General features: G+C 58.0%; 2 protein-coding genes across 5 annotated transcripts; one reads left to right on the forward strand and one right to left on the reverse strand.

Moving 5' to 3' along the window:
• Positions 1 to 7,300: 7,300 nt before the first annotated feature.
• B3GALT6 (beta-1,3-galactosyltransferase 6) lies at positions 7,301 to 11,240 on the reverse strand. The gene has a single exon (XM_077891714.1). It carries the CDS (start codon positions 11,162 to 11,164, stop codon positions 10,175 to 10,177), a length of 990 nt encoding a protein of 329 aa, XP_077747840.1. The 5' UTR covers positions 11,165 to 11,240; the 3' UTR covers positions 7,301 to 10,174.
• Positions 11,241 to 11,354: 114 nt separating this feature from the next.
• Positions 11,355 to 25,335, forward strand: SDF4 (stromal cell derived factor 4). 4 transcript variants are annotated; one of them, XM_077891711.1, is made up of 8 exons: positions 11,364 to 11,514; positions 11,612 to 11,830; positions 14,467 to 14,819; positions 19,216 to 19,352; positions 19,650 to 19,763; positions 22,971 to 23,129; positions 23,489 to 23,664; positions 24,649 to 25,335. In XM_077891711.1, the coding sequence occupies exons 3-8, from the start codon at positions 14,515 to 14,517 to the stop codon at positions 24,823 to 24,825; spliced, it is 1,068 nt and encodes a 355-aa protein (XP_077747837.1). In that variant the 5' UTR covers positions 11,364 to 11,514; positions 11,612 to 11,830; positions 14,467 to 14,514; the 3' UTR covers positions 24,826 to 25,335. The 4 variants fall into 4 exon arrangements, with proteins under 4 accessions (XP_077747836.1, XP_077747838.1, XP_077747837.1 ...); XM_077891713.1 differs by having other exon boundaries at positions 11,369 to 11,510; XM_077891710.1 differs by lacking the exon at positions 11,612 to 11,830 and having other exon boundaries at positions 11,355 to 11,514.
• Positions 25,336 to 26,327: the final 992 nt, after the last annotated feature.

Raw genomic sequence — 26,327 nt, forward strand, 5'->3', positions numbered from 1 at the left:
TGGGGGCTGGGGGTGGGGCCTGGCTCTGCAGCAGCAGGGCCTGAAGCCCCCTTTCCAAGGCTGAGCAGGGCTGGGCAGGGGCAGGGGCAGGGGCAGGGGGAGGGCCTGGGCTCTGGGGCCTGCCTACATGCTCCAGACGGGAGGCAGGGCAGGAAGCTATTAGAGGCTGAGGGCCAGCCCTGCCCCTTGGGGACTCTGAAGGCCCTGGGGGAGCGGGACTGGGGGGAGCACTTGCCCGGGAGGGACCCTCCCTGCAGCCCGCTGAGTAATGAGGCAGGAGAGCACTGGTGCCGGGCTGGCGGCAACCACGGGCTTGGCCGATGACCCGTCCTCACCTCTCTCCCTGGTCGCCCCAGGGTGGCGTCAGGGGCAGGGGGAGGGGGGGATGCTGAGTGGGGATATTCTGGCAGCTTGGGGGGCAGGGGCACGGGGGGCCTTTCTGTGTGTTGGGAGAGGACATGTGCACAGGGGAGGCAGAAACTTGGGAGGGGACACTGGCCCCCCTTCCCATCCTTGAGGCCCTGTGCTGGGCTTGACTGTGGGCACTGGCCATGCCTGAGACCCTGTAGAGAGCGGAAGACAGGCTCCCCCAGGGTACAGGGGGTGGGAATGCTGAGACATGATGGCCAGCACCCAGCAGATTCTCAGCTGTGCCCGAGGGCTCCCTGCAGTCCTTCAACACCAGCCAGTCCTCTACCTGGTCAGGCCCAGGAGGGGGCAGGTCTCACTAGATCCAGACCTGCTGTGGGGGCTGTGATGACAGAGATGGAGACCCAGACCCAGGGATGGGGCCCAGGGCCCACAGAGAGTGACAGGAGATGACAGATGAGAGGCTGGGACAAGAAGGATGGAGCAGGCCAGCCCTGGGAAGCCCACGGTGGGCGCGTGGCCAGGGCTCGTCCTGGCGCCTGACTGCGCCTGCCTCCAGGTCTGTCTGGTCTCCCTGTTCTCACCTCCCTAGTCAGAGGTCCCCGTTACCACGTAGACCTAATCCCCCTGGAATGCTCTGTGTCCCGCTGAGCTTCTATCGCTGAGGGGGTGGGAGTGAAATTATGGGGGGTTGGGATGGTCCGTGGGGGCTACTGTATAGTGTCCAGGGTTATGAGCTGGCGGGGGTCCAGGGCTCAGGCCCCAGGCTCAACCTGGTCCCCCAGGACGCAAGCCAGACTAACCCCCGCACCCCCCCAGCCCCGTGTGAGCAAGGGGCCGGGGCAGGGCCTTCCAGAGCCCAGGTATAGGCCCGTAGGTGAAAGCAAAGACAGCCTCTGTCCAATGGAGACATCGCTGGCTCTGGGGCCTGCTTCAGTGGGAGCTGGCTGCTCTGTGGCCCCAACCCCAAGCTCCCTGAGGCCTAGGGAGGTATCTGGAGCCCCTACGGGGCCCTGGATATTTGTGGAGATGATTCAAGGGGTACGAGAGTCTGGGAGATGGGGTTCTTCTCCAGGCCTGGCCTCTCTGGTTTTATAGCTGGGCTTCGGGGTGGCAGAGCCAGAGTGGGCCCACAGCTCCGTATGACCTTGGGGTCACCCTTGACCCAAGCCCTGCCCGGGAGCAGCAGGAAGCAATGGGCTGACCACACTGACCTCTTCTAGGGCTCACATCTCAGAATCTCCCTCTGACTCTGGGGCTGGCTAGGCAGGGCTCAGGGCCAGCTGTGCAGGTTGGGTGCTCCTGGGAAGGGGTGTGCCCCAGTATCCTCTGGCCCTGCGCTGCCACAGCTCTGGTCTTGGGGCCTTGGGAAACTGGGGAAGGGGGCATCTTGATGTTGGGTCACAGCCCAGCCCTTCCAGACCCTTGGCGTGCCGTCTGGTTTGAATGCGGACAGGAATGTGGGTGTCAGGACAGATAGAAAGTCCTCCGTGGGGGTCCAGGAGCAACCACTAGCTTAGGAGCCAGGCCACACCCCAGGTGCATGGCACGAACCTAGAGGGGCAGAGTGGGGGCTCCTGGCTGTGAGCGGGAAGGTTGCCTGTCCCCTCTTCCCATGACTCTCTGTGGGGCTGAGGAATGGGACAGCGCAGGGGTGAAGCTTGCAGAAGCCCATCCCTCCCCGGCCTGGGCCCTGGGGTACCTGCAAGACATGTGGATGATAGCCTGTGGCCAGGCGGGCTGGCCTTTTGTGGCCAGGGCCCAGCTCTGGGTCTGACTTTGCTCCCTCAGTGTGGGCCTAGGGCTGGTAAGGGGGCTGTTCTGGGGCCGGCTCCCTATCCCCAGTCAGGTTCCTCCCTGCACACCAGACATCCTGACTCCTGTGACCTGGGCCAGGGACTGAGACTTGGCCTGGAAGCCTGTGTATTTCTCTTCTTGGGTCTGCATGTACCCAGGCTCCTTGTACCGACCCGTTGTCCTGGTGGCTGTGACAGTGTCTCTGACCTGGAGTGGTGGGGTTGCAGTGTCCCTGAGTGTCTCTGTGTGACATGCATGGGGTGAGTCTCTGTGTCTCCTCTGTCTCTGCCCTGGGACCAGGACTTTCTTTGTTTAGCAAGAATTGCCAGGATCCTTGGGAGCAAACACAGGGCAGGTGTCCAGGACCTGGTGGCTGGAACTCTGAGTTCCTCACCCCCAAGGAGAAGCTCCCAGTACACCATCCTGGGGCAGAAGCTCACGGGGGGGCAGCAGGGAGCCTTAACTCCCCTGAGGTCGCTTTTCTGCACACAGAGCACTGATCTGACTGGGACTGGGGAAGGGGTGCGGGGTGCTGCATACCTGGGGTCTTGCTCACTGATTGGTCTTGGCCAGTGTACCCTCTGGGCTCTGAGTTCTCCATGCCTTCAGGGTCCTACCCCAGGTCAGCCAGGTACTGGGGCTCTAGCTTGGGGCACCTGAGCTGACCCGAGCTGAGGCCTTCAGCATCCCAGGGTGTCCCAGGGCCCAGACCCTGCAGCTGGGTCACGGCAGCATGTCTGGGTGTCGAGAACACACACCTGACCCAAGCCTGTGCCTGCTGCTGCCACCAGTAAGTCTGCTCTCTTGCGAGTCTGATGGTGTGCACAGGCGGGTCTGGCCTGGGGCTGGCGGGGGGTGGGGGGCTGCTTGGGGACAAAAGGCCTTTGTTTGGGAGGGTTTGGGGTGCAGCCCCTGCTTCGGGGCAATGACTCATGGGTTCCTCTGGTGTGATAACTTCAGTTTTGCAACAGCCGGCATGTCACACACACACACCTGGGGCGGCTTCGAGGGTAGGAGGGACTCCCACCTGCTCTTGCGGCCCTTCCAGGCTGCTCAGTTGGAAGCTGGGTATGTGTGGGGGTGGCAGCGAGAACAGGAGTGAACAGGAAGGGTGTCAGAGGGCCAAACAAAACTCCATTACTTAAGTAAAGCATCTCCAGAGGAGCCCCTTGCCTGCTGCCCAGCCCCTTGCCATAGGCCTGGACCCCTGCCAACCATGCGGGGGGCCCTGGCCACAGGGGTCCCTCAGAGCAGAATACACCAGTCCAGACCCCGGGGGCACTACCAGGCCTTTACTGGGGGGTTGTCTGATCCCTCCCCTGGGACCAGAGGGACAGGGTGGGGGCCTCTCTAGGTATGTGGCTGGAGGGCCTGACACGGTGACGTGCTGTTTTGGGCTTCAGTCTGGTTCTGGCCAACCATCCATCACTCTCTTTGCAAGATCAAGTGGGCGCCTGTGTCAGGGTGCAGGGGCCTCTTGGGGGCTGGGCCATTGACATCCTCAGATTCCTGGGAGGAGGGGAGGGGGCAGGGCTTGGATTTCCTTCTCCTCGGGTCACCAGGCTGGGTCAGGCCATGGGTCAGTGGGAGGCGGGATCTGGGTGAGTGTCCTTGCAGAGTTCTGGCCACTGCCTGTGATGTTTACTCTGGAGGATGGAGCAGCCCATGGTCCAGCTCCATCCAGTGGACAGAGCAGTGTCCTGTTCAGGCCACTCTGGGGCCCTGGCTCCTCCCTAGCCTTGAGCATCACCCAGCGCCACAACCAGATGAGCTCTGCTTGATGGAGCCTGCTGCCCAGCGGGAGGGGCTCTGGGGCCATGCGCAAGGGAAGTGCAGGGACCTGGGGCCAGGGGACAATGGGGCACCACGTTGGCAGGTGGCCACAGGAGTGTGGGAGGGCCCTGCTGAGGGGCCAGCCAAGCTGCTGCTGCTGCTTTTGGCTTCCCCCACCAAAACCACCTGCCCAGTCCTCCCGGATTCTGGTTCTGGCTGCCCATCCAGCTACCATGTCCCCTTCCTAGGGTGGGGGTGTGCTCTGGGGTGGCTTTCATTTCTACGCTCAAGTGGACACCCCTCTGTAGAGACTCTTGACCCTCATCACTTCCTGGGTCACCCTCCACACACACCCCTACTCCCAAGGCAGCCAGGTGTAGCCTTCAAGTCTGTGTTGAGGGGAAAGGGGCAGGAGCCACGCCAGCCCCACTCTGGGCTTCTGCAGAGGCTGATTCCCCCTCTGAGGCTTGGTACTCTCTCCAGGACCCCACCAGTTGGATGGGGCTGGATGGACCCCTGGGCACCTGTGGGAGCTCAGATTGGGGGCCACACCTCTGTCCCGTCTTCTGACTTGGGCAGCTGAGGCTGGCATCCCAATCCCTGGGACCTCCCAGAACAGAATCCCCTGGCCCTGGTGCCCTGTCCTAGCCTCGTACATTTTCCTCACTTTCCATGTCCTGTTCTGAGCCCCTCTGGGGTGCGGGGAGGCCTGGAGCTGGGAGCAGCTGCACTGCACAGATGCCCATTGGCCCCTGGGCAGAGCAGGGTACCGGAGCCTCCATGTCATTGCAGATGCACCGAAGGCCTGAGGCTGTCCGTCTCCTCCATCCCCTCACCTGCTACCACTCCTGAGGCAACCCCACCCACTGCACAACCTCTAGTGGGACCCCACAGTAAGGCCGGAAGGGGTGGCAGCTCCTGGCACTCCTGAAGGTGTCCCAGCAGAGGACAGTCATCATTGAAGTGGTCAGTGCAGGGGGTAGGGTCACCTGGCTGCAGTGTGGCCATGAGGGGTAGCGTTGGGGCTCCTGAAAGGGGGAATGGGAGGGATAGGGAGCCAATTGCCTCATCCACAGGAGGCATGGGGGCTGGGGAGACTGGGAATGGGTCTGGAATGGAGGAGTGTTGGGAATGAGTGGGAGCAGGTGTGTGTGGGGAGGAGGAGGACTGGGGTGGCCCAGGCTGGCAGTAAGCCCACCCTGGCCCCAAGGAAGGGGCAGTGGGTGCCCATAGAGGCCAGGGGACAAGTGGAGGGATGATTTTAGTTACCGAGGGAGGCTGTGGGGAAGGTCCCTTGGGTGGGGGCTGGAAGGGGCAACCCCTGGGCAGGACCGAGAGTTGGAGGACCATCGGGTCTTAGGAACAAGGAGACCCACAGGGCCTGGACTGTGGCCCCTCAAGAGGCCAGGTCATGGTGCCTGCTCCCTGGACTCAGGGCAGGACAGAGGCATAACAACAGAGCATACTTAGCAGGAGCGAAAACAAGCCAAGCCTCTCTTCAAGCCTCTGGGACCTGAGTGCAAGCACCAGGGAGCAAGTGGGCGGTAATTCGGACTTCACTGCGCGACCTGCTGGCCAGGGCCGTGGAACGTGGGGTTCTCTCCGATTCCTCTGAGGTCCTGAGTGGGCCTATCTGTGGCCAATAGCCATATGCTCCCTTGGCTCCTGACAGCGAGAGGCAATGGTCTCACCATGGGGACCAAGGTGCCCAGGTCAGGCGGGGGCTGGGAGGGCACTGGCCATCCTTGTTGTGACCCAGCCCTCCCAGCTCGGATGTGGACACCCAGAGATCAGGGGTCTGTGACGTGCATGCAGCTGGGAGGGCCAGGGGCTGGTAGGGACCCGGAGCTGTGCGGGTCCAGGGCTCAACCATAATCCTGTAGCTCTGTTGCTACGTGGTCCCCTCCAACAGGTGTGGGTCCAGGGTGGGCCCCCCACACTGCAGCCCTCGTCCCCATCAATCCCTCCCATGTCCCCTATCCTTCCCAGCTATTACCAACTCTGCCACACCAGGTGGGCCCAGGCTTTTGGGGGGTATGAGGGGGCAGGAGAGGGGATGGGGGCTCTTGGCTGAGATGCAGGGAAACAGGGCAGATGGTGGGTTACAGCACCAACTCCCATTGGCCACACAGCTCATGGCTCATCTCTGGGAGCCATGCTTCTCTCCCCCACATGACTGCAGTCCCTTCCTGGTGGCCATCCACCCAAGAGGGCACTGCCTCCTCCAGAGTCTCTTGGGTCTCACATTCCTCTCTTTTGTATTAGAATTAGTGATGTAATATATATTTCTGTATTAAATTTTAAATGTTGAGATGATTGCAAATGCAATGTACTCGTGACAAATAATACAGGGAGCTGCTGTGCCCTTCACCCTGTCTCTCCTTAAGGTAGAGTCTTGTAAAACTACTGGACAATATCACAAGCAGGATGTTGATATTCAAGCCAGATGCCGGGCAGTTCCACCCCCAGGAGAGCCACCTCTGTCTCCCTCCCACCTCCCCTCCTTGACCCCTGGCAGTGCTCATCTGTCCTCCATGTCTATAACCGTGACCATCCAAGAATGTCACTGGAAATGGAAGTACCCGGTAGGCAATCTTTTGGGATGGGCTTTTCTTTCTTGACAAATCTTCATAGATTCATCCTGTTACTGCCAATGTTTCTCCAGTTTCTCCCATTTTCTAGCCATGGGACCTTGGCCACAGCACTCAGGGTCTAGGTCCCGTCTTTTCCTCCGTTCTCGGGAATGTGAAGGGGCTGTAGCCAGGGCTGAATGCAGGCGCCAGCACGTGATCCTGGTCCTCTGACGGCCCATGTTCTCTCTCCAGACACCTGCTCTCCATGTTGGTCTTGAGGGAGGGAGGGGCAGGACCAGAACCCTGCACGAGGAGGGGCACACCACCTGAGGGGGTTCTGGATGCCCCCCTGCCCTGTCTGGCCTCAATGCCCTGTCAGTGGGCTCTGATGGCAACTAAGAGAAGGATACTGGCTTGGCTGGGAGCAGAGTCAAGCCGTCCTGCATCCTAAATCCCCCATAAAAACCCGTTCGGTGGTCTAAATCCCCACCTCCTGGACAGTGCTGGGCTCACAGAGAACCTTGGCTCAGCCTCTGGTCCACAGGGCACACATGTCCAGATGGTGTGGAGCTCAAGTGGGGTGCCTCAGTGGATGGGGAGGGGCACCCTGACCTGGAAAGTCCACCAGTTGGACCGCAGGAGGGCAGGCTCTATCCGAAGGCCCCGTGACAACAGATAAGGTGACAGCGGAGGGTCACTGTAGGAAGGGGCCACTGGCTGTCAGCTCCATGTAGTCTGAACACTGATATCACAATGTGCTGATGATATGCAGTCAGCCCACTGCCTGGTCTGTTCTGTTTGGAAATTTAATGACTTAGGTTGAACAATACAAAGTTCCCATTTTTGTGAATGGGAATGCACATTAGCATTTCCATGTGATTCAACTGAGTGCTAAAGCTCCAGGACCCCCTCCTCCAAAGAGACATGCCTAGATTTTTTATGAGGAGGTCTTGGACATTGGTGCCATACTTTCTATGGGGTCCACTCTGGAGAAACCCAGAAGCTACAGCAGGACCGCAGATGCTGGGCAGGGGTCTCGAGGTCCAGTCTTCGGCTCAGAACTGGCTCTGTCATTGGAACCCAGGCTCCAGAAGCTGTCTGGTCTATGCCAGCAGTCTCCTTGTTTGAAAGATGGAGATGTACACATGCCATCCCCTTCAACCATCCAAAGGTTCAGACAGACGTCCAGGTGTCCCACTGTTCTCAGCATTCCTTGAGAACCTGTTGTTCAGTTGGCAGGGTCCCCTTCTGCTCACCAGTGTCTCCAAACCTGGACCCTCTCATGAATCCTTGCCTTGTAAACAATGTGTTTATGGGGCAGTCAGACCTGCCTCGAGGCAGCCAATCAGAAGGCTCACAGTCACCTTATAATTAGAATTTTGTCACATCACAGGACATGATGGGGTCCCATGGGTCATGGGACCTCTCTGGCCCAGCTCTACCTTCTAATAGCAGGAGAATTGCGACCACAAGACCATCCCCCCTTCCTTCTAGCCCAAGACTTCAAATTCTGGATATTCTTCTACCTTTAAACAAAAATCACCCAAACCTTCTGCTTGGACTGTGTCCCCCAAAATTTAGACTAAAGCTTTAACCCCCAATGTAATAGTGACTGGAGCTGGTGTTGGCTGAGGTCATGAGGGTGGGCCCTCTGCTGGGATTAGTGTCCTTGTTAAGACACCAGAAAGCTTGCTCTGGCTCTCTCTCATCCTAAGGACATGGCGAGAAAGTGGCTACCTGCACAGCAGGAAGAGGACCCTCCCCAGAACTGCACCTTGCTAGCTAGCACTCTGATCTGACTGCTAGTCTCCAGAACTGTGAGGAACTGTGAGCCTTGTCTGTGGGGTTTTGTCATGGTGGTGCAAGCAGAACAAGACATCTGCTTTTAAAATCCATGGCCTAGGGGATCCCTGGGCGGCTCGGTGGTTTAGCGCCTGCCTTTCGCCCAGGGCATAGTCCTGGAGTCCTGGGATCGAGTCCTGAGTCGGGATCCCGGCATGGAGCCTGCTTCTCCCTCTGCCTGTGTCTCTGTCTCTTTCTCTATGTCTGTCATAAATAAATAAGTAAATCTTTTAAAAAATAAAAATAAAAAAATCCATGGCCTAAGAACACAAAAGAATGGCAGTGAAAAAAGGCAAGTCAGAGATTTGCACCCCCAGACTGCACTGCCCCGAAGGACTGCAGATGCTGGTGGCATGGCCGGGTGACCTGGACAGCAAACCCAAGCCAGGTTCCAGAATAAGAACGTGCGTTAGCATCGAACACTGCAGGACTGAGAAAAGGGCTCACGGCTGTGCTGGAGTCTGTTTATTTTACTTTTGTGATGACCACAACACTCACTTTTCACATTTAATGGGGAAAAAAGAAACTGATCTTCTGGGATCTGTTAGGGTATGAGAGAAGATCGGCAGGGAGAGTGCTGTCTCCAAAGGGATGCGCCAGTTGGCAGAGCCTGTTTTCTTAAGACAGAACGTGGGAAACCTCACCGATGCTTCCAAGGGTTCAGATTCCTGGAACTTGAGCCCAGAGTCTACAATAACAGATGCGTGTGTGAGAAATACTTGCCCCTGCATGGCCGTGAGGAAGCCTTAAAAGGAAAGTCTTTTCAGAAAGAGACAATAGGACTGACTTTTGTGTAAACTGGGAAGAGAAATGGACAGTTTTAGAATTCTTCCACATTTAAACACACAGGCAGCAACAGGTCTACGACTCAAGCTGTAAAAACAGATTAATCCACAAAGTCCAAGTTCTGATAGAAAAGTCTTCCCTTAAATAATTTAAAAAATACTGAGGTCCACATTCCTAACTTAATCTCTTATCTACACAAATTTACAGTATTTATAAATCACAGGCTAGCACTGAATTACATTTATCACGAATTCACCCTAAAGCAACACAGACCAAAATACCATTGAAGCTAATTAACATCACACACGGTTAACTCTTGGATTACCACGCGACAAATGACACCAACGTGGAACATAAAAGAAGGTAACCTAACCCAATAAATCTACGGTGATTTTGATAAAAGCCACTGGAACACAACACAGTCAAGTCGCAGCATGCAAGGGCCGGAAGATCAGTTCCCTGCAGCCACAGCTCCAATGTGGCGACCTCCTAGATGGACGGTCAATGCAGGATGCAGGCTGTGACCTAGTGCCCACCCCCGAACAAGTCTGGATTCTTTCTTTGGGGTCAGGCTCTGCAAGTGCCTGGAGGCTCCAGCCTCTGGCTGCCTTCCTCTACCCTGGGAGAAGGCAGCACACGCCCAGACCCGGGAGGGGCTGCAGCCACCTCTGCCTGCCCTCACACTCAGAGGTGGGCATCTTCCCAGTGTAGGCCCATGCTGGCTGAACTCCAGGGACAAGACATCTCTCCCTAGATTTTATGTGCTGCCCTGGCAAGCCCTATAGTGACCACTGGGATGCACAGCCCCAGGCACCCACTGGAGCCGGGCCCTACACGCTGTCCACTGCCACTCAGCATCTGCCTGAAAACCCCACCGGTCGCCAAATACACCCCGTCCCCCGAAGGGCTGGACTCATCCTGGGTGACCATCGGGAACCTGTAGGGCCGGTGGGAGGCCCCCTCGGCAGCTGCCGCCCAGAACCCCGCCTGAGGCATCTGTCCCGGCCTCCCTCCAGCGCCGGGTGCTGGGCGGCTCAGGGGATGCCCTCCTTCCTCTGGCAGCACTGCGACGGAGGCGCGGACCAGTCGTACACATATGAGAGGCGCAGCTGCACCTCCTGCTTGCACAGGCGGCCCTCGCGTGTCAGCATCTGGTGCTTCTCCAGCATGTCCTCCAGGCTCTGCTTGTGCGTCACCAGGTACTGGTTGCTGCAGCCGCGGGACTTGTACTCAGTGTCAAAGCGCGGGTCGTGCTCGCGCTGGACGTCCACCGGCGCCAGCCAGGCGCCCAGGGACACGTCCTCGCTGTGCCAGGCGCGCAGGTACTCCCGGCTGAGGCGCAGGTAGTGCACCAGGTCGGCCGAGAGCACGTAGCCGCCGCCCAGCGCGTAGGGCAGGTAGTAGTCACAGAGCTGCCAGGCGGCTTCACGCCAGCGGCCTCCGGGCTTCACGCGGCCGCGGCCCGAGAAGAAGCCCCAGTAGAGGCGGCGGCGACGCGCGGGCTCGCGGGCTCGCAGCTCGGCCAGCAGCGCGTCCAGCCGCGCGAACGAATCGTCGTCGGCCTTGAGAACGAACTCGAAGGCCACGTGCTCGTCCAGCCAGGCCAGCATGGCCAGCACCTTGGCCGTGAGGTTCTCGTAGGCGTCGCGCAGCGCCGGCAGCAGCAGCAGGTCCCCGTGCCGTGCCTGCTCGCGCTCCAGGGCCCGGCGCTCCTCGGCGCCCAGGCCGCCCGTGCCCACCGCGAAGCGCGCCCACACGTCGCCCGGGCCGCCGCGCCGCCCCGCCGCCAGCCACGTGCCGCGGACCACGCTGCGCCGCTCCGCCGCCCGGGGCGCGCTGGCCACCAGCACCGCCAGGAAGGCGGTGGCGCGCGCGGGCCCGGCGGACGGGGGGCTGCGGCCGGGCGGCGGGCGGGGGCCGTCGGCGGCGCAGCGGGCCAAGTAGAGCAGCCCGGCGCCGCAGAGCGCCAGGCCACCCAGGCCCAGCGCTGTCCGGTGCCGCCACGCGCGCCGCAGCAGCTTCATGGCGGGCGCGCGCGCGCGCGAGGCGCCCCGGAGGACCCGAAGCCGGCGCCCAGGCCGCTTCCACCGGCGGCGGAGGCGAAGGGCCCGGCGCTGCCGGTCACGTGCCCGCCCGTCACGTGGGCACGCGCACCCAGCTCGTTGGTTGCCCCTGGGAGGGGCCGCGCGGTCACTTCCGCCCGGAGAAAAGATGGCGGCACCAGCATCGTCGCGCTGGGGTAGTGCCCACGCGCGCCGTTCTTGGTCCGCCTCTTCCCGGAAGAAAGATGGCCGCGGCCTAGGCGAGTCCGGTTAGAGGCGTCACGGGCGCTCGAGTCCCGCTCGGTGGATCCTGAGCGAGGGAAGGGAGGTCGGTGAGTGAGGGCCCCGGGGCGGGGAGGGGGCGGCGGGAGGCCTGCGGACGCACCCTCGGGCCGCTGGATCCTGGGCTCATGTCATCTCTGCCCTCAGCGACGGCTGCCTCCGGGAAACAAGCTGACGATGACCGGTCGGCAAGGGAGCCGGGGGGACCCCGGTGTTTACCGGCCAGGCGACCTCGCTGCCCTAACTGGTGGGACTTGGTGAAGATTTGAAATTGTGCGTGTGAAGACCCTGGCTTCCGGGTCGGCCAGTGTCAGTTGTTACCGACCTTCTCTACGCGACTCCCGAGACCTGTGACGGGGCGTTTAGGTGAAGCGTTTGCGCTTTTAACCGCGAGAGATTGAGGTTCGCCGGAACGGACACCCCAGGGCGGCCGAGAAATGTCGCGTCCGCCGAAGCTGGGAGCCCTGGGGGGTGTTGCCTTCCCTATTCACGTCGCTTCTAGAGGATGGGGATTCCCTGCGCTTTGAAATCCCAGCCTTGGGGTGTCGGGATCAGGGGGTCCGGGTGGGGGTCAGGTGTCGGGGGTCCGGGTCAGGTGTCGGGGTCGGGGGTGGGGGCCTGAGGGTCAGGAGTGCAGGGCCGGCAGAGGGTGAGGAACCCAGCACCTGATGGCATCCTCAGCCACGCTGCTACTTTCCTGCTAAGGAACCTCTGAAGGGAGAAGATAAAGTCTCACTTGGCCTCCTGATATCCGTTTGGTTATTTCGAGGTTGTTTTATCTGCAGAACTAGTGTTCTGCCCTTGAAGATAAGGAAGGAATCGAGTTTGTTCTTTCCGGGAGCAAAGTACAGTCTGCCTGGACCCGATGCGTGTTTTTATGTCCACTGTTCAGAGAGGGCTGTATTAATGTCAGGGGCGGTTATCTTGGTGTGAACAGCACTTTTCTGGCAGGCAGGAGCAGGAAAGGAAGGCCAGTACTGGACCCTAGTGACCGCAGGCTTGTGACAGGCTGCATGTCCTCCTGGGCCCCAGTGGCGTCTCCACTCAGCATAATCCCCCAGGCCCTAAGCTGCTGGTTGGAGCTGTGGGTGCCTCGCCCACAGCGAGTGGGCGAGGTACAGTGGGTGAACACCACTTACTGGGTTCCTTAGGGTCTGTTTATGTAGGGCTCTGCTGGTCTTGAGACACATACCCCATGTTGTTCCCACAGGCCCTGTGTTTTTTATTGTGCGCTTCTGCAGAACACGGATATTTTCAGGAACATGTGTGTGCACTGTGGTAGAAACCCCTGTACATGTTCGTTCAGCTGTGTGGACAGCGTGACTGCTGCTTGGATGGTGAGGGGCAGGAGGTGTGGCGCTCCAGTGGATGTGACTCAGGGGCAGTCCTGTCACAGAGAACACCCTGGGGCAGCCGGCCAGCCTGCGTGCTTCTGAAGACATTGCAGGCCCCCCAGACCAGGAATGAGACAAGTTCAGAGAGTGGGGCCCAGGTGGTGCTCAGGTTGACAGGACTAGCGTATAAAGGTGTCAGCTGACAGGTGGATAGTGCCATTCAGGAGTAGGAACATTTGAAAGGAAGCATCAAGTAAGCAAGTGGTGGCATCTGCTCGTGTTGCCGTACCAGCCAGTGGAGCTTGTGTCCTGCACAGTGTGCCCTCAGGCTGTGCTGTGGTGGCTGTGCTGCTGGCCAGCATAGACATCTGCTTGGCCAGGTAGAAGGTCCTGTGCTTCCTGCCATGCCCCAACTTGGCTGCAGGTGGCACCCTGGCCTGCTGTGGGTGCCTCCAGGGCCAGCAGCCCTGGGCCCTGGGCGCTACTGGGCTTCCCTTTGCTGCTCCTCCCTGCAAAGACTGCCAGAGGAGGGCAGGGCCTCAGCTGTGCCTGAGGGGACCACCAGGTGTTTGCCAGGTGGACAGACTATGAGGACAGGTTAAGTAAAGGGCCAGAAGGAACTGCTGTTCTTTTGGGAAGTGTGGAGTGTGAAGGTCTGTGAGAAGCTGAGCTAGACGCTGAGCAGGCAGCTGGGCCATGTTCTGGCGCCAGCCAGAAGGGAGTTCTAGGTCATTCCAGAAGGGAATCTGGAGGAGCCTGGAAGGGAAAGCAGGTAAGTGGAAGGAGCCAGGTATGGGAGGAGGCTGGGATGGCCAAGTGCTGGGCATGAGTACTTGTGGCCCTGGGATCCTTACTGTGGGGAAGTAGACGGAAGAGTGGCCTTGATTCCTCATTGCCAGGTCCAGGCATACCGAGGATGACAGACTTCCTGTCTTCTTGTTCCTGTGTGAACACGAGCAGGGCTGTGTGTGTGTGTGTGTATGCTCGTGTTTGTGTACAATTGTGTACTTGCTGCGTATGTGTGTGCACACCTGCAGGTCATTGAGATGGGAAGGTAGGGAGGGGCTGGTGCCCTGATGGGTGGTTTGGGCATTTGCTGGCACCAGGCCCTGTCCTCACAGTGCCTCAGACTAGGGTAGGGGGCTTCCTGTTTCATGGTAGAAACCGAGGCTGGGGAGGTCAGGTGACTGAGCCAAAGGGACAGAGCTCACAAATGCTGAGTTGGGATTTGGAGAGTGGGTTACCATGACTCTGGAGTCAGTCTCAATACCAGAAGGGATGGAGAAACACTGTTTTGGGAATAGCCGCTGTGGGCATTGAAAAGGGGTAGGTTTAGTGGTGCTGAGTGGCCCTTGAGGTGGGGCAACTTAGATCTGAGTAAGAGAGAGAGATAAGATGCTTCTCCAGCATATTTGGAAAATGGAAAAGTAGTATGTCTAGTATAGATCCATAAACCAAGAATTTCTATATCGTGTTGTAAAGTAAGCGCTGCTTTAGTGAAATATTTGCTGATGCTCCATTGAACGTTGGCCATGTCCTCTTTGTGGACTTTTAATTGCATGCCAGGGTCTGGTAGCTGTGGGCTGTTGGCCTTTCACAGTACCTGGGGTGGTGGGAAGGTTGTGACCCAGGCCTCACTAATGACCTGTCCTGTTCCTCTCTCCCCAGCTCCTGGCCGCACTTGCAGGCCATCTCACAGTCCGGACCTGGGTGGCCATGGCATTCAGGCAGGCTCCCCTCTGCGGCCTGGCTCCTCACTGCCTATGGCTCTTGGGGGTCATCCTTTTGATGGATGTGTCTGCCCGGCCTGCCAACCACTCATCTGCTCGGGAGAGAGCAGGCACCAAGGACGAGCCTGAGATCCTACCCCCGGATCACCTGAATGGGGTGAAGCTGGAGATGGATGGACACCTCAACAAGGACTTCCACCAGGAGGTCTTCCTGGGGAAGGACATGGACGGGTTTGAGGAGGATGCAGAGCCACGGAGGAGCAGGCGGAAGCTGATGGTTATCTTTTCTAAGTAGGCACCTGGGCCTGGGCCACAGCTCACACAGGCTGATGGTCATCTTTTCTAAGTAGGCACCTGTGGCCTGTGGCCACAGCTCACACAAGCCATGTGCTGGGGCTGGGCAGGGCCCACAGATCTCAGGGGGCCTGAGCCTTAGGAGACTCCCTGCCCAGCATAGGCCTGTTGGGGCCCAGGCTCTCAGGGTATTGGTGACTGGTGGTCCAGGCACATTCCAGGACCCAGGATTCATGGCTCTCGGTTCCAGGAAGGAGACTGAGAGGAGCCCCTCTGAGTGTACACAGGTGTCACACAGGCTGGGGACACACGTCCAGAGGGCACAGGGCCTGGTGGCTTTGGAGCCTCCAAGAGAGTAGAGGGGCTTCATGGCCAGGGCATGAGCCTGGGAGGAGGCCCTTGGTAGTTGGACCTGGACTCTGTTCCCTGAGCCTGTCAGCCTCAGCGTCCTCATCTATGGAAGGGAGCATTGAGAGCCCTGCTTCCTTGGTGTGGGGAGAACAAAGTCTCGGCATATGCTGGGTGCTGTTTATTTCTAGGGTAGGGTGAAATGAGGTGGAGAACAGATAGGAGGGCAGCAGGGCTGAGTGGGTAGTGCAGTAACTTGGGAGAGGCTGGGGTGTGCTGAGGGGTGTGGTGGGTTTTACCACTGGGTAGGTGGGAGAGGACTAAGCAGCTGCAGGTGGAGGTAAGAGAGGGTGGGGCGAGTGCAAGGCTCCTACAAGTAGAGCAGAGATGTCGGGTATACCAGTTACCGAGTGGAGTTGAGGAGGAGCATCCAGCAAGTGTGAGTGTGTCCTCGGCCAAGTCTGGGCACCAGGTGAGAGATCTGGAAAGAGGACCATGGCCAGACCAGGGCCTGTGGGGTTCAGAGGTCAGGAGAAAGGAGCAACTAGGAGGCTCTAGGGGGAAAGGGTTGATGCTTCCTTGGACAGCCCCCTCTGGGGCTGAGTTGGAGGAACTGGTGTCTCTGCCCTTGATGAAATGTGCTAAAGCCTCGTCTAGCATCCAGGTTTTACTCTCATCTGGAGTGAAGTCTTCTGTTTTCTGTGAGCAGAGGAAAACTAGGGACCAAGCCACCAGGTAGCAGGTGGCTCCTTCTTTGTCAGATGGAGGCAAACCCACACAAGGCAGCGAGATTGCAGTGCTTGTTCTGTGTCTCCACGATGCCCTGATGGGGTTTCCCTGGATAGGTATTGGCGAGAGAGGTGGATCCCACCAGCTGAGGGCGGCTGGAAGGTCTGTGGATGGTGGGCTGGCCGAGACCGAGTGGGAGACAGGTGGGCGCTGGACCACCAGACTGGGTAATCTGTTCATGATTTGGCTGGCTAACGTCGAGGTCCCTGGCCTCTCCCCAGGACTCTGTTGGGAGCATCCCTCCCCACACTGGGAGCCACCTTCCGGCAGCGTGCCGAGGGTGGTCTGCACCACTCACTGGGCCACGGGCCAGCTGTGTGCCCGCAGGTAGCCTTTGGGCTAAAAACACTGGGCAAGGACATCTACCCAGACCTGCCCTGGGCTTCCTTGGGAGAGGGTGGCTTCACCCTGGATCCCAAGATACCTGTGGAACCTCAAACCTGTGAATATCGTGTCCGTTAGAACATCTTCCCATCAGACAGACTCAAACTCAGCTGTTGAGCCAACAGCATGTTCTCTCCGAGCTGCTTCTGGGCCTTAGAGCCCTTGGCACTTTTGTGTGTTGGGGGGCCCAGGGCTCTGGGAGGAAGGGGCCATGAGAGGGCCGGGCCTCGAGAGACCAGGCAGGGCCTCTTGGACAGGTGACGGCAATGGGGCAGAATCCAAAGAGGGTGGGATACTGCCCAGAGACTCTGCGCCAGGAGCAGGCGCCTGACACTGGGGCAGGGGGTGCAGTCGGGAGGCAGGCGTTTTCCTGCCGTGCTTATGTTTTCAGTGTTGAAGGTTCGTTCTTTACCTGGTTGGAACATAGCTGGCTATCATGACGGAGCACAGAGCAGGGAGCCAAAAATTCAGCAATGAGCCTGGGACTGTGGGGGCTGGGGGTGTGTCTGGAGCCCCACCTGTATCTCACACCTGTCAGGGCTCTGAGGTCCAGGTGTGCAGATGTCTGTGCGCAGGCAGGGAGCAGGCTTAATGCCAGACCTCACCTGGGCCTCTTCTTCCTGGGCACCTGCTGCCCTCTGCACGGAGTCACGAGGGGCCCTGCAGGTGGAGAGGTGCGCGCTTGCTCAGAGGGGTAGCAATGCTAAGAACACATCCCCTGGAAGTGGAGAAAACGGGACCAGTAAGCCGTGTTGCCAGCGGGAAGATGGGGGTTGCCTTGCAAGCTGCTTGCTTTTCAGTCTTTCTGAGGTGTGTGGCTGTGGCTGTCCACAGGAGGTATTTTTGTTATGCATCACTTATTTTGCGGGGTTACAGGTGGGGAGCACCTCACTCTACTCACCACCACTTGCCACTGTGGTTTCCACACTGACTTCCATCTATGGCCACTCCTGCTTCAAGAGGCTGCATGGCCCAAGACTGTGGCGTCTGGCTTTTTGTCAGCTGCTGCCTCACTGGCACTCTGCCCGAGTTATACGTGGTCTCAAGGACCTGGTTTTGATGAATGTAATCCTGTTACAACATTTATTCATTCATTCATTCATTCATTCATTCATTCATTGGAGACACAGAGAGAGAGAGAGAGGCAGAGACACAGGCAGAGGGAGAAGCAGGCTCCATGCAGGGAGCCTGACGCGGGACTCGATCCCGGGTCTCCAGGGCCACACCCTGGGTTGAAGCCAGGTGCCAAACCGCTGAGCCATCCAGGGGTCCCCTGTCACAACATTAAAAAAAAATTTTATTTATTAGAAAAAGAGAGAACACAGACACCTGCACATATGCATTTGGGGGTGATGAGGGGAAGTGGGGGAGAGAATCTCCCCACTGAGCACAGAGCCTGACATGGCGCTCGATCCCACGACCCTGAAATCATGACCTAAGCCGAAATCAGGAATCGAGTGCTTAATTGACTGATCCACTCAGGCACCCCACCACAATATTTCTTAAATAAGACTTTTATCTTGGAATAATATTAGATTTACAGAAAAGTGGCAAAGACAGCCAGTTCTCCCTTATACTGACCTTTAGGTAACCACAGTGCATTTGTCAAAACTAAGAATCAGCAGGGCTATTCCTGCCTTCAGGTTCCACTCTTCCCCATCATCCCTGTCCATTCAGGGGACAGGGACGCTGAGTGTCACGGGTCCTCTGTCCCCTCTGGGATGTGGTGGTGTCTCTCTCTTACTCTTTCATGACCTTGACAGTTTTGGGGAGGACTGCACAGGTGTGGGGTCCCTCATTTGGGGTTTATTTGCTGTGCTTTCTGGTGCTGAGAGTGGGGTTGGGGTTTGGGAAAGAACACCCCAGAGGTGAGGTGGCCCTCTTGTCAAATCCCGTTAGTGGGTAGTTGGCATCTGTAGGATAGTTCAGGACACGTTGGCCTGGTCACCTGGTCCAGGTGGTGTCTGTCAAGTGTCTCCCTGTCCCTCCTGTCTTCTTTGGGAGCCACTCAGTGAGACAGTTGCCCTCCAGCGGGGTGGGGAGGGGAGCCACCGTATGACTTGGATTTCTGTGGGGAGCATTTCTGTCTCCCCGTACGTTGACTTATCACTCGTTTCCTTCTGTCAGCCGGGACTCCTGGACATTTCTTGTACACTTTGGGTAGGATCCAGTACTGCGCTGGTCTGCCACTCGCATCATTCCCACTTGGAGGTGGGGAGGCCTTCCATTTGTTTGTTTTGGGGCACTTCCTTACTTGCTGGCACTACCAGGTGCTCCAGGGGCAACTCTCCAGGGAGCCCTGGCTTCTTTTATTGCCCAGATCTGGGCACTGGTTCTGTGCATTACTGCTGGGTTCGCTTCCTGGGGCCCTCCTGGTGGGCAGGGCTAGATGATGTGTGTGAACATAGGTGTGTTAACACATGCACACACATACTAGTGTGCACACGTGTGTATGAGCCAGTTCATACACTGAGTGTGTGCTGATGCATGCACACACGTATATGCACACTTGCATCTGTATTTGCTTCTCCATTTAGCCATCTGTACCCACATATGGAACATGACTCTGCTCTGGCTTCATAGCTCTGGTCCCATGTGTCTGGGTGTGTAGATTTGGGTTGGCAATGCCACCTGTCTTGAGCAAGGGCCGAGTCTGTCCTCCCCCGGTGGCCCCCAGACTACTGGGGAAGTGATGCTGATCTGCTGCTACAGAGTAGACCACCAGTCTTCCCTGCCACCCCCAGTGTCCCCTGACACTTCTGGCGTCACTGTTGGGTAGAATGTGTCCCTGTTCATGGCAGTGGAGTCCCGCTGGCCATCCTTTGGTCCCGGGTTCTGGAGACCTCGTCTGATGTTGCTTGTCTGGCCACAGGGTTGATGTGAATACTGACCGGAAGATAAGCGCCAAGGAGATGCAGCACTGGATCATGGAGAAAACTGCAGAGCACTTCCAGGAGGCCATCGAGGAGAGCAAGGTGCACTTCCACGCTGTGGACCCCGATGGCGATGGTATGGTGACCTCACCCTGACTCCACGGGCTGGAGGCTGCCAGGGGAGGGCAGTGTGTAGGGGCAGAGGAGGTGAGGCCGTAGTGTTCGATTGTGCTGGCCCCAAGACAGACCCCTGGCTCATGCATCCCCTGCAGGCGAGGATGGGGGTGTGGGGCATGGGCCTGGCTTTGGGGTGTGCTGTGGCCACTTCAGTGCTTCTGTACTTGCCTGCAGCCTGGGGATACTGGCAGATGTCTGCAAACAATCACATACCTCTTCCCAAAACTGTCCATTTTGGATCGGTCTTATCTTCTAGGGCATGTGTCATGGGACGAGTATAAGGTGAAGTTTTTGGTGAGCAAAGGCCACAATGAGCGAGAAATTGCGGAGAAGATAAAGAATGGGGAGGAGCTGAAAGTCGACGAGGAGAGTGAGTGCCTGGGCCCTGTGGCATGCCTAGAGGGAGGCCTCTAGCCGGGTAGGCCATGGGGGCAGCAGGCGGCCTCCCATAGGTTTTTGCTGGGGAGGTCTGTGGGCCAGGACAGGGTCCGTGATGGTGGGGGGAGGATCCTCACAGCCCTCACTGCATCCCGTTTGGGGCCCCTGCCGAGTTTTGGCGTGTTGCCTGTTGCGTCCTGTTCTTCCTCCACGCAGTGAGTCAGCATCCCACCTTGTCCTATCGTGTCTTCTCTTGGTGATGTGTGTTTGAAAGTTTCTCTGCAGCATGTTTGCACCCATGAATTGGTCCCTGTTTGTCATGTGCCCGCCCCCTGCCCCCTCGCTCTGTGAGGGCTGCTGCTGCGGCCCCTGGGCTGTGGCTGTCCCCTGCTGCTGGGTCTTCAGGGGGACTGTGGGCACTCTTGTCTGTGCCAGTGTTTGTGGTTAGGGGCCCAGACCCCTCTGTCCTCTGTTGGGTGGCAGTCATGCCTTCTTTCTGTTTGTATTTTCCCTGTTCATCCTTCACCTGATTCTTTGCCTTCCTTGCTGGCAAGCAGGGAAGTGACTGGCCTTTTTGTGCTAATCTCTGTCCTGCGGTCTTGCTATGATTGCTTAGTGGTTTTAGGACTTTAGTTAGTTCTCTCAGATTTCTCTACAGGTGACAGTGACATCAGCGAACACAGTTTGTTTCCTTCTTCCCAATCTGTATACCTCCTGCCTCCTCCTCTTACCATATTTCCTGGGACTTCAGGACCATGCTAGAGAGCATTGGTGATGGGGCACCTTTTCCTTTTTCTGATCTCAGAGGAAGTGTTAAGTTTCTCCCCATTAAACTGGTGTGAGCTGCAGGTTTTCTGTAGGTGTTCTTTGCTGGAGAAAATCCTCCTCTGTTCCTAGTTTGCTGAGAGTTTGGATCATGAATGGCTGTTGGATTTTGTGTCATTTTTTCTGTCTGTTGATCTGATCATACAAGTTTTCTTCTTCAGCTGTTGATGTGATGATCACGGTAATTGATTTCCAGATGTTGAAATGGTACTGGCCTTGTGTACCTGGGATGAGTCCCATTTGGTCATGGTCTATAATTCTTCTTACATGTTTTTGGGTTTAATTTGCTGATCTTTTGTGGGGCATGTTTGCATGAGACACACTGGTCTGTAGTTCCCTTTTCTGTTTGTGTCTGAGCCCCCAGCTTTTGGGCTGTCCCGTGGGGGCTGCCTGTTACAGGCACCCTGTCCATGTGTCTCATACGTTTGTTTTTCCTGCTTCATCTGACCATGGTGCATATGTAACTTAGAAGAGCCTCAGGTTAAGCAGCACCAGATCCTTTTCCTGAGCAGCACGGAGGCTCCTGGACACCCTTGGACACTGGCTGGCCTTTCCCCATTCCTGGGGCGCCATCCAGAATTTCATTTCTGTTCTTTTTAAAGCATGTACCTTGGATGTGATTATTTTTTTTTAATTTTTATTTATTTATGATAGTCACAGAGAGAGAGAGAGAGAGAGAGAGGCAGAGACATAGGCAGAGGGAGAAGCAAGCTCCATGCACCGGGAGCCCGACGTGGGACTCGATCCCGGGTCTCCAGGATCGCGCCCTGGGCCAAAGGCAGGCGCTAAACCACTGCGCCACCCAGGGATCCCGATTATTTTTTTTTTGAAATGGTAGTTTGTCTTTTTCATGTCTGTTTCTGTTTTGTTTCCATGGTTTGTCCTGGGGTTCCACTGTCCCCTGAAGAGGGTAGAGGCCTCTAGGGGTCCTGGGGGAGGAGAGGGCTCTGTCCTCCTGCCGGTGTTGGCGATTTGACACCAGCGTCTGGTGGCTACTGGGGTGCAGGGAGCCGGCCCCCTGTCCCGCCTGCTCTTGGGATCTGGTCTATCTGCAACGCCTTTCCCTCAGGTGTGTCTGGGGTCAGGACCTGTCCTTCAGGGACATGGGCTCTGCTGCCTAAGCCTGCCTATCAATGCTTTCATTTCAGCACGTGTCCCTTCTTTAGTTTGGAGGGGATGAGCAGGTGAGGGACATCAGAAGTGAGGAGCAGTGTTGAGTGTGTGGGATGCCAGGGAGCACAGGTCGGGGCTGAGAGGTAGGCTCAAGAGTTCCCATGTGGCAGCGTGTCTCCTCAGGGATGCTTGGCACATGCACGTGGGCTTGGGGGGCTGCTGTCCCCAGGTACCACACATGGGGGCCTGCCCAGGTCAGTGCCAGGCCTCCCTCCAGCCTCTGGCACTGCTGGCATTGCTGCTTGTGTGTCTGACCTCTGCTGTGGTGTTGGGTTCAGCACCCCTTAAATCCCCAGTGACCTCATGGTGAGGTCCTTGAGGGGTTACAGCTACTCACAGACTCTGTACCCGTCCCCACGCGTCTTGTCCCAACGCAGAGCAGGCGAGAACATGTCGTCACTCCCACCTTTCTTCAGGTGTATTTGCCATTAAAAGTAGGTCACCACGGGATCTTCTGTCATAGAAGGTGCTGGGGCTTGAGATGACGGGTGCTGTGTGGGATGCAGCCCTGGCCTGGCTCTTGGTGATGGCAGTGAGGGCCTCCACGCCCGAACTCTTCCTGCTTGCCTGGCCTACGCCGCTCTCTTGGAAGACTGGGACAGTTATGGAGCCTGTGGAGCTTCAGGCTGGGCTCTAGGCCTCCCACGGAGGGAGAAGGGGGACTGTGGTGAGAGGCTGTGGGGGATACTTGAGTCATACCTGGAAGCTGGGTTTTCCTCCAGAGCCCTACCCACCGTATACGCGCACGTGAAAGAGATAGAAGGGAATAAGGTCGCGCTTTGTTCCTGTGGGTGCGTGGCGGGGGCGGGTCCGCCTACATCCTGCTTTCCATTTCTCCCGAGGAGCAAACAGCAGCAGCAGTAGCTGAGGGTGGGGCCTGCAGGGGGGGCGTCTGTGCCTGTGTGTGTTGGGGGTGTGTGTTGGGGGGTCAGCACCCATATTTGGGGGGTTTGTGTCATGAGCCTCTGCATCTGTACCTCGTGGGATCTGTGTCTGCATCTTGGGAGGGTTTGTGTCTGTCTGGGGGGCTCTGCACTGTGTGCCTCCTGAGGGCTGAGCTCTCCTTGGGGTGCTGAGCCCCTGGCCTCATGCACCACTGTGTCCTGGGCCAGCCTTGCCCATCCAGGCAGCACATCTCAGAGCTGCTCAGGTGCGTGCAGGTGTCCTGGGTGCTGGGTCCTCACAGGTCGGCCTTTCCCAGCACAGGAAGTCCTAGAGAACCTGAAGGATCGCTGGTATCAGGCGGACAACCCCCCTTCAGACCTGCTTCTGACGGAGGATGAATTCCTGTCGTTTCTGCACCCTGAGCACAGCCGTGGCATGCTCAAGTTCATGGTCAAAGAGATTGTCCGGGACCTGGGTGAGGCCTGGCCTGTGGCCCATCCTGAGGGGGTGGTGAGGCTGAGGGTGTTGGCACCTCCCTGCTGGTGGCTGGGCTGGATGGCAGGGTCCGTGGTACACCTGCAGCCAGTCGTCCTGGCAGCGGTGGCCCTGGGGGTTTGGAGGCTGTGTGGCTACACAGCGGTAAGGGATGGTCAGGCCTTGTCCTGCACCATCTGGCCTCCGCTAGGCTCCTGAGCGGGTCAGGTGTTTTGCTTTAGGCTAAAATTTAACACATGGAACATTTGGCAGTGAACCTGTTTGGTTGATTTCCCCTAGATGGGCCTGGGTGGTCCCATGCCCACTTGAGGTCCAAGCATCCCCTCCCCTATCCCACAGACCAGGACGGTGACAAGCAGCTCTCACTGCCTGAGTTCATCTCTCTGCCCGTGGGCACAGTAGAGAATCAGCAGGGCCAGGACATTGATGACAGTTGGGTCAGAGACCGAAAAAAAGAGTTTGAGGAATTGATTGACGCCAACCATGACGGGATCGTGACCATGGCGGAACTGGAGGTGAGCGCAGGCGCTTGTGGGGGCATCTCCCGCCCCCAAGGTGGGGCCCAAGTCCCCAGGCTTCCAGGTGTGCCCGAGGCAGGGGCTATGGTGATGAGAAGGCAGTGTTGGTTGTGGGGGCACCTGGGGTGGGCTCCCTGTGTGTGGGGGAGGGGATCCACCTGCCAGTGTGGTCACCTCTGTTGTTCAGATGAGATTTGAGCAGAAAAGCAGGCAGCCCAGTCAGGTACTATACCTGCCCCCAGGTCAAGGTGCTTGGGATGTCTTGGCCCCTCTTGACAAGAAGGAGCCGCTCCCCAATGGGCAGCTGGCTGGATGCTGGGGCGCTGGGGGCCACAGACGGTGTTGGAATCCACCATCTTCCCCTGAAGTGTTTTCGCCGGTGTCGTGTAGGTGCTGTGTGGGCTTGTTTTTCCCCGTTGCTGGATGACTCATTCACTTTACGCCAGAATTCTCTGATCCCTGTTGATAGCTGGCGGGCGCAGCTGGTTGAGTCCGTGTCTGTGCCTGTGTCCGGGTATCATATAGATCTGTGGACAGGTCCCTGGTGGCCACTCAAGGCAGGGCTTCCCTCCTCCCTATCCCTAACCCTTCCCTTCTGTTAGGTGTCCTGACAAAGGTGGAGGTGGTAAGTCTTGGGTGCCCACACAGGTGAAGGCTGCCTGGCCCTGAGCCACTTCCAGCCTGGTGTCTGCCTTCCAGAACATGCTCATCTGTCCTTGCTGCTTCTATACTGTCAGCCAGTGGGGTGTTTTGCATAAGGAGCGGCTCTCTGTGCTGGTTTTAGGGTCAGAGGTCAGGCCCTGATGCTGGTTCCCTGAGGGAGCATCCAGTGGGGCGGGGTGTCTGTCCTGGGGGCTCTCAGGCCCGTCACTGAGTGTGGACCTGCGGCGCTGTAGTGAAGAGGACACTCGGGGCGTGGGCAGCTGGGCAGGGCCGTGGCAGCCAGGGTCTGCAGTGGCCCTGTGCTTGGAACCATTGTAGGACTACATGGACCCCATGAACGAGTATAATGCCCTAAACGAGGCCAAGCAGATGATTGCCATCGCCGATGAGAACCAGAACCACCACCTAGAGCCTGAGGAGGTCCTCAAGTACAGCGAGTTCTTCACAGGCAGCAAACTGATGGACTATGCCCGGAATGTGCACGAGGAGTTCTGAGCCCACCCCACCTGCCACCTGCCCTGCACACCTCGGCCCCCTGGTGCCTCCTAAAAGCCCCCCTTCCTGTGGCCCCGACAGCTGTGGCTCCAGGCTTACTGAAGATGTGCTTGAACGGGCCCAAATCCCCGAGGTGCAGTTGTGGGCTGGCCACCCTCCATGCATGGAGTCCCACAGGACTGTGCAGGTCACTTCTGAGAACTGACTGCATCAAGGCGCTGCAGCCTCACCATATCTGTGGGGAGTAACGCAGTTCCTGCCGTTTCCTTGAAGACCAAGAAGTGATCATAGTATTAGAATGAGCTCTGCTGAGAGCTCTTGGCCGGCCTCTGGGGGGTGCCTGCCCCTTCCCGGGGTGCTGGGGAGGGGCCGCCACAATGTTTAGTCTCTGAAAACACAAACGCTTGTGACGAGAATCTCATTAATGTACTTTAAATTACAGTTGCTTTTTTCTCCTAGCTTCATTTTTTTGTTGAAAAAAAAAAATCCCATAAAATGATTTTGAATGTTTGTGGCTAGGTGGCTTCCACTTACTGCTTTTGAGGTGGGTGGTTTGGTGAGAACAGAGGGTTTGGTCAGGCTCCTGCCAGGGCAGGTGCGGGAAGGACCAGGCCCCGGATGTGTTTAGTGATGGGGAGGCCCACAGTTACGTGGGAAAGGGCTCTCACAGGATGCTGAGGGTCTGGGCTACGGATTCAAAATCAGGAGCCTGGAACCTGGGTGAGACCCCCTGGGAGGAGCTGGGGTGGAGAGGAGGAAGGTCTGAGGACAAACCCTGAGAGCAGGGGCTGGGGGGAGAACACAGAGGTCCTGGGTTGGCTGTGGGGGATGCAGCAGAGCCGTCAGGGGGCCGGAGTCTCACGGAGCCTGCGCTGGGGCTGGGGGCCCAAGAGCCTGGGTCCCGCCAGGCCTGAATTTCTCATGCTTGCTTTCCCAGGTCCTTTGTGGGGGTCAGTGTGCCCAGTGTTCGTCTGGCATGTGGGGACAGAGGGCACTGAGCTGTGAGGGGTTTAACTGAGGGTCTCTGACCCCACGTGCCTCCCAGCTGCTGCCTTGAGTCCCTGCCTCGACCCTCCCCACCTCCATGTTGGTCATCCCCTCAGGAGCCCTGAGCTGTGGTTTTGTGGCACCTTAGTGGATAGCTCACCCAGACAGTGGGTCTGCTTGAGCCTTAGAGGGCCCTGTTCGGGTGGGGGCTCCAGCCAAGTGGGCAGAGGGGCTTCCTTGAGCTGCCCCTGTGACCCGCCCTTGCCACAGGGACCTGCTTCCGAGCAGCGTGGGGTGGGGCCGTTGCAGAGGAACAGAGGCGCAGTGACACCTGTGCTGGTTTCCAGGCAAACAAGAGGAAAGACTTCAGAGAGGACGAGAGTACGTGGTGGGAAGGGGTCCCCGCAGCCAGGCCCACATGGCTGAGCCAGCAGCAAGCAGATGTGTGATGCTCAGCAGAAGTGTGGGCTGTGCCGGGGGGTCAGCTGGGACCCCAGGGTGGAGGGTGAGCATGC

This window comes from Canis aureus, chromosome 3, assembly GCF_053574225.1.
Source record: "Canis aureus isolate CA01 chromosome 3, VMU_Caureus_v.1.0, whole genome shotgun sequence".
NCBI lineage: Eukaryota > Metazoa > Chordata > Mammalia > Carnivora > Canidae > Canis > Canis aureus.